The sequence below is a fragment of the Gobius niger genome, assembly GCF_951799975.1.
Source record: "Gobius niger genome assembly, chromosome: 4".
In the NCBI taxonomy this organism is placed as follows: Eukaryota; Metazoa; Chordata; class Actinopteri; order Gobiiformes; family Gobiidae; genus Gobius; species Gobius niger.
Window position 1 is genome coordinate 34,804,172 of NC_136855.1, and position 10,786 is coordinate 34,814,957.

General features: G+C 43.4%; 2 protein-coding genes and 1 long non-coding RNA gene across 3 annotated transcripts; all 3 read left to right on the forward strand.

Moving 5' to 3' along the window:
- Positions 1 to 130: 130 nt before the first annotated feature.
- Positions 131 to 5,354, forward strand: LOC306961684 (intestinal mucin-like protein; the record flags this gene model as incomplete). Its single annotated transcript, XM_079554528.1, has 12 exons — positions 131 to 218; positions 345 to 568; positions 1,732 to 1,903; positions 1,989 to 2,239; positions 2,418 to 2,601; positions 2,835 to 3,018; positions 4,069 to 4,232; positions 4,655 to 4,724; positions 4,878 to 4,987; positions 5,064 to 5,098; positions 5,263 to 5,294; positions 5,351 to 5,354. Exons 2-12 carry the CDS (start codon positions 413 to 415, stop codon positions 5,352 to 5,354), a joined length of 1,362 nt encoding a protein of 453 aa, XP_079410654.1. The 5' UTR covers positions 131 to 218; positions 345 to 412.
- Positions 5,354 to 6,230, forward strand: LOC306961870. Its single transcript, XR_013792790.1, has 4 exons — positions 5,354 to 5,431; positions 5,800 to 5,895; positions 5,976 to 6,016; positions 6,108 to 6,230. It is a non-coding gene; the product is annotated as an uncharacterized lncRNA (long non-coding RNA).
- An 883-nt stretch (positions 6,231 to 7,113) lies between these two features.
- LOC306961845 (intestinal mucin-like protein) lies at positions 7,114 to 10,313 on the forward strand. The gene is made up of 6 exons (XM_079554775.1): positions 7,114 to 7,301; positions 7,744 to 7,839; positions 7,905 to 8,033; positions 9,229 to 9,268; positions 9,849 to 9,969; positions 10,083 to 10,313. Exons 1-6 carry the CDS (start codon positions 7,233 to 7,235, stop codon positions 10,270 to 10,272), a joined length of 645 nt encoding a protein of 214 aa, XP_079410901.1. The 5' UTR covers positions 7,114 to 7,232; the 3' UTR covers positions 10,273 to 10,313.
- The last annotated feature ends 473 nt before the right edge of the window (positions 10,314 to 10,786 follow it).

Here is a 10,786-nt window from a genome sequence, read left to right on the forward strand (position 1 = left end):
CACTACTACAACAACTGGAGTATCTGTCACAACACCCGGTGAGACAACACCAATTGTTGTTACAGAGGCACCAACAACCACGATTCCCGTCACCAAACCTTCAGTACTTAACACCACAACAGTCACCTCTACAGTATCTACAGTGTTTACTACATTACTCCCATCAACTTCTACTGAAGCTTGTTTCTGTCATGTCAATGGAACAGCCTATAGACCAGGTACCTTTTTTTGCATGTATTTCTAGTACAGATTGGAGAGATTTTATTGAATACACTTTAAAAAAAAATTAAACAAGACCTATCATTGTATTTGTACCAATTTTCTGACTGAATTTCTTTTGACAGGAGATCAGATATACAATATCCCAGATTTGACCGGCTTCTGTTACATTGCACATTGCAACTCAAGTTGCATGGTTGAGGTTGATTTCAGGGATTGCTCGACTCCCAGTCCCACAACTATTACAACAACTCCAAGTGGCACAGTTTCAACAACTGCCCCTTACACATCCTCCATTACCCCTGCCACAACTGTCCTGGACTGCAGTCTTGAATCTCCTCCAAGAAAGGTCAGATATTGAATGTTCAGAATATTTAAACACCTAGAAGTTAGCAGAGAAGATTTCCTGAACGCAAAACCAAGAGTGATTCCATAACAAATTCAATGTCATAAATGTGCAAAAATATAGAAATAGAAATTAGAACACCCAGTAAATTAGAAAATATTCTTTTTCCAGATGTTTTTTACCAATGAATGAATAAATGAACTGAATCAATAATAATAATTAAAAAAGGATAACTATCTAATTACAGGTTAAAGAAAAAATGCCCAAACTTAAATTTCTTTGTTAGCACAAATTAGGTTCGAGTACTACGGAGGTACATTAGGCTCACTTGTGAGTGTTATTCTTTTTCCTCTTATCATGTTATTTCAAGATAATATCTCTTTCGTACAATACGGATCACATTATTTCATCATATGAAATTATCATAGCAATTTATTGTGACCTGTTCTTCATCACGTCATTTCATAATAAAAAAAGATAAGGTTATTTCATCATGCTATTACCAACCCAGGTAGCAGTGTCTGAGCCAGTCTGGCTTTCTTTTGGCATAGCTGGCTGACCCGACTCTTCTTATAATGAGCCATGCGCAGGAAATCGAGTGTCAGTAATCAGGTAGTATAACCATTACTGGACCTGAAGGGGACACGCGTTCTCTGCCCCACAACAATCGTGCGGGCCAAAACATGCTTTGGCGTTTTGCGGTGCCATCTTCTGGTCCAGTACCAAACAAACAGCGAGTCAACCACAAGTTTTGGAATAGATACTTGGTTTGATACCAGGTCATTCTGCAGTTTGTAATTGTTGATTTGAACGGAAAAAGTGCAAAAGAAGTCACTCACTAGTGTCCAGACCCAACAAACCACAGTCACTTCATATCATGAAAGCGTGATAAATATGACATTATTTACAAAAATAATATTTGTTTAACAATAACAATTTGTGGACCAAAGAACTTTTTTGTTTGGAGATTTTTTCTAAAAACATTGAATCGTCCTCTGAGTACTGGCACAAGCCCTCCATTTGAAATTACGACATTCTTGTACCTACATAAACCCATAAATATAAACTTCCTCCTATACTCTTTAAAATCCAAACTAATTAGCAGAATATAGTTGCATTGTGTTTTTGTCTAAGTGAATTAAGAACTAAGAATATTTGTATTATAGAATGGAGAAACCTGGGAGGTTGGAAACTGCACCACAGCTAAGTGTGTCAATGGTGTGGTCACGACTACAAACATGTCTTGCCCTACACGATCCCCAGGATTCTGTGCCAACGGGCGTCAACCTGCCAAAGTCCTTGATCAAAAAGGATGCTGTTATGATTATGAATGCCCATGTAAGTGATCTGTTACTTTACTTTACCATATCTTTGATGCTGAAGGACACATTGCATGCCTTGATTTTGTATTTTATTCTGACAGGTGTCTGCAAAGTCTGGAACCAGAAAAACTACTTAACGTTTGATGGAAAATCGTACACTTTTGCAGAAAATTGCACGTACTATCTCGTCAAAGAGATTATTTCCAAGTATAACCTGACTATTAGTATGACCAAAGAGGCATGTGATTCCTCTGGTGGCGATACTTTCTGTTCACACACTCTCACTGTGGCCTACCAGTCTGATGTGGTAGTTTTAAAGCAAGCAAAGATTTCAGGAGCAGTCCAGAACCAGGTAGACATTTTTGAAAGTAAAGTGCATCTCAATTAAAATGTTACAACTTTGCCATTTACACCGTATTAGCACGCTAGTACAGTGCTGTAAAGTAAAGTGATTTACCGCTCATCCACTGTTTTTATGCTTATTTTTTTTCTGCATTCTGCTGTTTTAATGCGACTTTGTGTTTTTTCAGATTTATGTGAATGAAGTGCAAGTCTATGCCCCATACAAAAACAAAGACATCAGGATCATAGGATCAGATGTTGTTGTCAAACTGAAAATAGCTGCCATCAAGGCGAAAGTGCGCTATTCAGCTTCATCGATCAGGATCAAGCTGCTTCAGTCCCTATTTGGAAATAACACTGAAGGACAGTGTGGTACGTATGTTTCCCTAATGAGGTGTCAATTTAGATACTGTCAAATGTTTCTTATCTTTTAATTCACTTGACAAACTGGAACTCATAGAAACAGAACTGCAGCACACTTTCAACTGTCACATATTACGTTCAGCCAGTGGGTGTCTGTGTTTGTGTGTCGTTGGGTTTTCTTGCTTGTTGAGTCTTTCTCTAATATTTAATGCTACATCAGTGATATACTTCTGCTCTTAAAGGCACCTGTGACAACTCCCAGACCAACGACTGCCGCGCTCCCAACGGCCAAGTCGAGACCTGCTCCACTTCTGCCGGTCAGTGGGTGGTCACAGGGGAGCAATGTGTACAGCCCACAGTGCCCCCTACTAGCCCTCCAACTGTTTCTCCCTGCTCACCGGAAGTCTGCAACAAGCTGAACAGCAGGTTAGAAGGAAGTATGGGGTGCAGTGAATAAGAACAAGTCAGCCTAGTTTATGCTTTAACTTTTTTAAAGTGTAAGTAGGAAAAACTTTAAAAAAGCACTGTTCAAAGCCTCACTGCAGAACACTCCAGGTTATTTCTTGCCACGTGACATGAGGATCTAAACTGTTGTAAAACGCCGCTAAAAAAGAAAGCCCAAATATGACAGCGATTCTAAATGGGTTCCTAATAATTAGCTGGACACCGACAATGCTATTTTTCTTAAAAGGTGCATTATGCAACTTGCGTATGTGACCTTTCAGTGACCCAGCGGCTGTATGGGTGGTTAGCAGGACGCCCCAGGATCAATTGTTTTTTAGGGTTAGCCCACTAAATTAAAACAATTTTTCACCAGTAAGCCTTGGATTTTATTCCACACATTGGGTTTAATGCTACGTAGTGTTAGGAATGGGAACCATCTATTTTCCGATAATTGTATTTAAACCATACTTTGTATTTGATACCGATACCAGAACAAAACCTTTGTCGATACCTACTGTATACTAAACAATTTGTCATATAGAACCATAAAACAGAACAATAATGTAATCATTTCTCCTAATTTTCCCACTTTTTTCCCATTTCTACTGTTTTGTCCCCAATTTTCCCAAAATGTTCAATTCTCCCCCCGAATCCCCCGGCCACCAATTTTTTACTCAAAATCTTTCCCTATTTTTTTCTTATTTTTTTCCTCCATTTGAGCCATTTTTTCCATGTTTTTTTCCCAAGTTTCCCAAATTCTTCCTCTGAATTTCCCTAATTTTTCCCACATTTTCCCCAATAGTCCCCCATGTCCATTTTGATGACCAACCGAGGCTCAGGTAGTAACATTTGTCATATAACGGTTCAAGTCAGGCTCTGGTCTATTCATGCGACCGCATATTTGTGTTATGGGACAAGGTGCATCCTCCAACTTACTTGCGTGAATTAATAATGAGAAGTTCCTGGGCTGTGGATAAAAACTAATTTACAGATAGCTCCATATTTTTTGGTAACATTTCCTCTTTTTAACAGGGTTTTCCAGGAGTGCCACAAAGTCGTACCAGTGGACCCCTATTTTCGCTCATGCGTGAAAGACGCGTGTGAAAATCCCTGCGCCAGCATGGAGGCCTATGCCAGCGAGTGCGCCGAGGCTGAAGTCTTCCTCAACTGGAGGAACCAAACCAACGGGCTCTGTGGTTAGATACACCTTAACAGCTTAGTTATACAACATACTAAGCTTTGTTGGTGTTGCTTTTTCGGGTGCATTCACACAAAAATCAAATAAAATGACTTTAGGTGATTATTGGGGTGGAGGATGGATCAGATTTTTAGAATGTGTGTTTTTTTTTTAACAAGAACAGCCAAAAAAATATTTTCTAGCCCGCCTTAAACAGTATCTGGCATAGTTCAACAAAATGAAGTTATTATTGTTGTATTACAGCATTAAAAGTTTTCGGCAGTATTTAATAACAAAGGCACAATAGCTGAGAGACTTTAAGCAAAGGCAAAAAAAAACATAGCACATTACCCAACCCAACTCGATTCAACGTATGTTTATTTTTCCCATAATATCTTCCATGTAAAATTATGACATTTGATTGAAATATGTGTTCCCCAGAGTACAAGTGTCCAGACAACAAGGTGTACAAAGCGCTTGGTCCCGAGGTGCCGTCAACATGCGACAACAGGTACAGTACTGAGTCACCAATACAGACCTAATGAACTGTGTCTTGACACTCACCTCAGAAACTCAGAAATAAGCTGGATTACTGAGGATACATTTTGCTAAGGGGATAAAAAAGTATTACATTTCCAAATAACCACTGTCCCACACGCGACAGGTACAATGACAAGTACAAGGCGGACAACGACTCTGTGCTGGAGGGCTGCTTCTGTCCAAACGACACTACTGTGTTCAACAAGGTCAACCCGTTGTGCGTCAGCACCTGCGGTTAGTGACCTGCACAGAGATATGATTTCGACTTTAATATCCATAGTATGTTCATTTATATATTGTTGACTTTCAGATGTGTGCGTTGGGTCTGATGGAAAGCCACGACAGGTGAGTTCAGATGAGTCCTGTAATGGGGTTTGTAACCTTTTGCAAAGAGTCAGTTATCTGTATTATAAGGATGAAAAGCAGTACATATATCACTACTCGTTTCACGTGATTGACTTTTACATGGTAGTTTAGCTGTTGAGCTGTAAAGTGTGCATTGTTCACAGCCTGGAGAAACATGGACGAGTGACTGCAACCTGTGTGTCTGCGACAAAGACTCTGTGAGCACCCAGTGTGCACCTTTGAAGTGTCCAGATAAGGTTGCTGTCAACTGCTCTGAGCCTGGACAGCAGGTCGTGAGCCAGATCAAGGATTGCTGCCCCATACAGACCTGTGGTCAGTGCGCATGCTTCACTCACCTCAACAATATGTCTCCAAAACACACTTCACACTCCAGCAATATGAGTCAAGTACGGGTGCAGAGAAGTCAGTAAAAGACTCATGACCAAGTCGGCGTGAATCATCTTTTGTCCACTGTGTGTGTTTGTTTCTTTGTGCTGAGTGAAAGGACAGCTAAGAATTGGAATGTTACTTTTACGAAAAGGCTTTATAGCAAACAGGAGTAAGTTTTCCTGTGTGTGACAGTAGATAATAGACAGTATGCCTTGTGAGTCTTTGAGCTGGGCTACATTTTTTTCACCAGTGTTTGTAGTATTTTTTTATAATGACCATCCTCAAAATATGTCTGAATCTCATTCTCTCAGAGTGCAAGCAAAACCTCTGTCCCAAACCTCCCACGTGTCCCCTGGGCTTCACTATGAATGTGACGGATGGCGTCTGCTGTCAGGAGTACAAGTGTGGTAGGTCCAGCTCTCTTACACAAACACATGAGCACTGGTCATGTTAGATATTCACTGTTGTCCTATGTCCTATGTTTCAGTTCCTAAAAACGTGTGTGTCTATGACATGAAGGAATACAAGGTAATTATAGCAATTCTTAGCCATTTAGCTTCCCTTTAAAGTTGAGCTTTTATCGGTTAAGTATTCATTGTAATGCCTATGTGTGCTACAGCCTGGAGAAAAGATCCCCATCACTCCAACAACAACAGAGCCCCCAATCGAGGCGCCTCCCACAACCTCTGCGACTCCCTCCCCCACGGCTGTCCCCACGACCGTCCCCACAGCCATCCCCACGACCATCTCCACGACCATCCCCACAGCCATCCCCACGGCCATCCCCACGGCCATCCCCACGACCATCTCCACGACCATCCCCACAGCCATCCCCACGGCCATCCCCACAACCATCTCCCCGGCCATCCCCACATCCATCCCCACAACCATCTCCCCGGCCATCCCCACGACCATCTCCACAACCATACCCACAGCCATTCCCACGGCCATCCCCACGGCCATCCCCACCACTATCTCCACGACCATCCCGACGGCCATCCCCACGACCATTTTCACGACCATCCCCACGGCCATCCCCACGACCATCCCCACGACCATCCCCACGACCATCCCCACGGCCATCCCCACGACCATCCCCACGGCCATCCCCACGACCATCCCCACGACCATCCCCACGACCATCGCCCCATCCATCCCCACGGCCATCCCCACGGCCATCCCCACGACCATCTCCACGACCATCCCCACGACCATCGCCCCATCCATCCCCACGGCCATCCCCACGGCCATCCCCACGGCCATCCCCACGACCATCTCCACGACCATCCCCACGACCATCCCCACAGTCATCCCCACGGCCATCCCCACGACCATCTCCACGACCATCCCCACGACCATCGCCCCATCCATCCCCACGGCCTTCTCCACGACCATCTCCACGGCCATCCCCACGGCCATCCCCACAGCCATCTCCACGGCTATCCCCACGACCAACTCCACGACCATCCCCCCATCCATCCCCACGGCCATCCCCACGGCCATCCCCACGACCATCTCCACGACCATCCCCACGACCATCCCCACGGCCATCCCCACGGCTCTCCCCACGACCATCTCCACAACCATCCCCACAGCCATCCCCACGGCCATCTCCACAACCATCCCCACGGCCATCCCCACGGCCATCTCCACGACCATCTCCACGACCATCCCCACGGCCATCCCCACGACCATCCCCACGCAGTATGAGAGCTCCTGTCAGGACTGTTACTGTGGCCCCAACATGGACCCCAATACCTCTCTGCACGTCCCCATGTGTAAACCTGTGGTTTGCAACACCAACTGCTCTGAGGTAACATTACCAGTCCAGCACGTCATACTTTTCCATGTGGGAAGGCAGTCTTCTAAATGATAGCTCATAGCAGTTACAGCCATTGCACATCATGTCTGATATCTGACGCTATGCAAGTTTGGGCCTGGTTAGTGCCACAATGGGAGAATAAATGGGACAATCAGCCAGGTGCTGTAAGATTGAGGCAACAATTGTTTAGTGGTTCCTAGGTAGGAGGAAGTAATCAGTTTAAGAATGTTAGCTATTTGATAAAGGTGGCTAAAGCAGACCCTATCCTAAAGTAGATTTCAAGATTTTCCATTTGGATATAGTTTCTGTCCAAAATAGTTCATCGTACTGCCACAAAATTCTCAAATAAGAACACAACTATTCCCAAGTGCCAATAAAGTAAACTCTGCTGCAAGTGCATTGTGGTTGAAGATCCTTGTTCTGCTTGTCGTAGGGTTATGGCTATCAGAAGATATCAGGACAATGCTGTGGAAAGTGTGTCCAAACACACTGCATCGTCACTGTTGATAATTCTCCAGTCACCATTAAGGTAAGACACCCACACATTCACATGACAGTAGAAAACATGGTTTTTACAATATGTTGTGCTTTCAGCCCAATGAGACGTTTGTGTCGCCCACTGACAAGTGCGTGAAACATTTCTGTGAGAAGGTGGATGATAAGTATGTGACGAAACAGATCACCAAAACCTGTCCGTCCTTCAACCCTCTGGACTGTAAACCCGTGAGTCACAATGTGTTTCATTCAACAAGCTGTTTTGCTCATATCTAGCTCTCCTCTACTTTTGTATAAGCCACTCAAAGACAGTTTGTGTAGAACTTGAGAAGGTTATCAAAGGCACTGCAATCCCTAGTTATCAAGGACAACGTGTGGTCATGACGCAAGGTTAGAATCGTCAGAATTCATAGAGGTTGAAATAGTGGGGGCCTAATTAGGGCTCATTTTCTTTTCTGATTGGATAAGTGTCTCATAACAAAAACAATTTTAATACCTGCTAAACATTGTATTTATGCTGCACAGTAGCATTCATAAACAAGTCAACATTACAATTGCAATCTGTATTTGATTTGAACATGTTTACCTCATTTCTGGGTACACCGATGTGCAAAACAAAACCGAAAAATCCTGCATACCCTACCTTTAAAAGTCTCGTAGCCTATATTACAATTTATTGCTCTTAGTGTGGTTGATTATAAGTATTTCCCAATCTAGGGGTCGTAACGAAATTTCAGGGGGGTTTCCAGATCATGTGGGAGCAGGCCTGTGCAGAGGGGGGGCGGGGCTTGAGGCCGCTTTTGCTCCATGCCCCTGAAGTGCCCTTTTCCCTCCATACCTTTTGTTTATCTGTATTATATTTTGTTTATCCAAAGCTTTGCCATGGTCCTTACCAGTGGTTCTGCCCCAATAAGCCTTATTAGCCTATTTTAATCAATTAAATCAGAAATGAACATGCCCCTTGTTAGTCCATCGTGTGTCTTCCATATCCGGCGCTCAGAGAGAGGAGAAAGTGAGAGCAGAGGGCATCTCCTTGTGTTGTGTCCTTGGGCAAGACACTTCACCCATTGCCTTTGTGTGATCGGTTGGTGGTGGTCAGAGGGACAGTTGGCACAGATGTGAGCAGCCTCGCTTCTGTCAGTCTACCCAAGAGGAAACTGTGGCTACTAATTTAGCTAACCACCATCAGCATGGACTGAATGAACCCCCCTCCCTTCCATGTGTGAAGCGCAGTGCAAAATGATCCCTGTGGGGGGTTGCAAACAACACATGGTTGTTTTACTGCGTGTCGCGACTAAAAGAAAAAGGTTGTTGAGAACCTTTGGATTGGCCAAATGACAAGAAAAATCTTCGAGGGCCGACATTTGTGGAGTTCTTTTGGATATTTCCTATAAAAAATACTAACTCTGTATTCTCATGCCAGGGCACTGAGACGACAGATGCTGATGGATGCTGCAAATCTTGTAAGTTCACGGATCATTAATTACATATGACTAGGTTGAGTTCATGAGACATCATAACCAGAGGCGTTCAGTAATGAAGTAGAAGTAAAGTAGAGTTTTAGAAGATTTATACCTAACTTGAGTCGTATTTGTGTCGAGAACTGTTAAACGTTTACTCCACTACATTTGTAGTCTCCAAGGCTTCAATGTTTTTTTCACTTTAAAAGCCTAATTTTTCATACTCCAGGACAGTAGGTGGCGCTGTGCTGTCAAGTACTGTCAAATGCCACTGACTCACAACAAGGAAGAAAGTTTGTCCCCGTTGTGTTGTCGTACAGAGAGAACTTCAGGCCACAAATATTAGAGTAATATTTGACCAGTTGTATCTGTACTTTTACTCAAGTAATGAAATCAAGTACTTGTAGAATTTCCCCTTTGACTGTCAAAACGTTGGCAATTTCTTATTAATTTTTTCGGCTTTTTCAAGTGTGGGAGGTGATTAAAGGAGGATTATGCCAAGATGAATTCAGGAGTTGAAACTGGATTAGAACAGGTAAAAACCCAGAGTAAGGACTAAAGTATTGTTCATTGCTGTGTGAAGGTACTCGTCGCAGCGTTTGTGAGATGGGGTCAGAGTCCAGAGTGATTGAGGTGAACGGGTGCAGGAGCAAGCAGCCCGTCAACATGACCTACTGCGCCGGCAACTGCGGGAGCTCCTCTGTGTGAGTACCTGCTGTGGGGGCGGCACGGGGAATGGGACGTACAGCCTATAGTGACAAAATGAACAAAACTGGACGTTATTCAAAGCTAACTTCTCGCATGTTTGTTCCCACAGTTACTCAGAGAAATTCAAATCCATGATGCAGAAGTGTGAGTGTTGCCAGGAGACCGAGACCGCCAAAGTGCAGGTGGAGCTCACGTGCACCGACGGCTCCTTCGTTCAACACACCTACATCCAGGCCACAGCGTGCTCCTGTGCCAAGTCCATCTGCGCTGAAGAGAAGCGGCGTCGCAAGAGACGCTAGGCGCGCACCATGCACACAACACACGCTTCTGCTTTCATTAATTCTGTAAACCCATATATTCCTCTTATATCAATAAATTCATTCTCTTGCATTACAACAGCCTGAATTCTTATTCTTATTCAAAAAATATTGTTATTAATTCTTACTAGAATCAGAATCAGAATAGTATTCATTGCCATGGTTTGAGAACAGGTTCACAAACTAGGAATTTTTCTCAGTACAATTGTGCAACATAAAACATATGACACAGAATTTAGATAAAAATAAGCTATAAAAACTATAAGGCTATAAGGGCATGCATAAAGAAGATTAACATAAATAAATAATAGAAAATAAAGGTAAAATATTATAAGATGACAACAATGGACATAGAACAACAGCGGGATTGTATTCACAGATGTGCAGGTGTATTAAGTCAGCGGTTCTCAACCTGGGGGTGGGGGGTCGAGAGACAAATTTGTGGGGTCGCCAGATCATTTAGATAAAATATACATGTTTTCATTAGCATAAAATC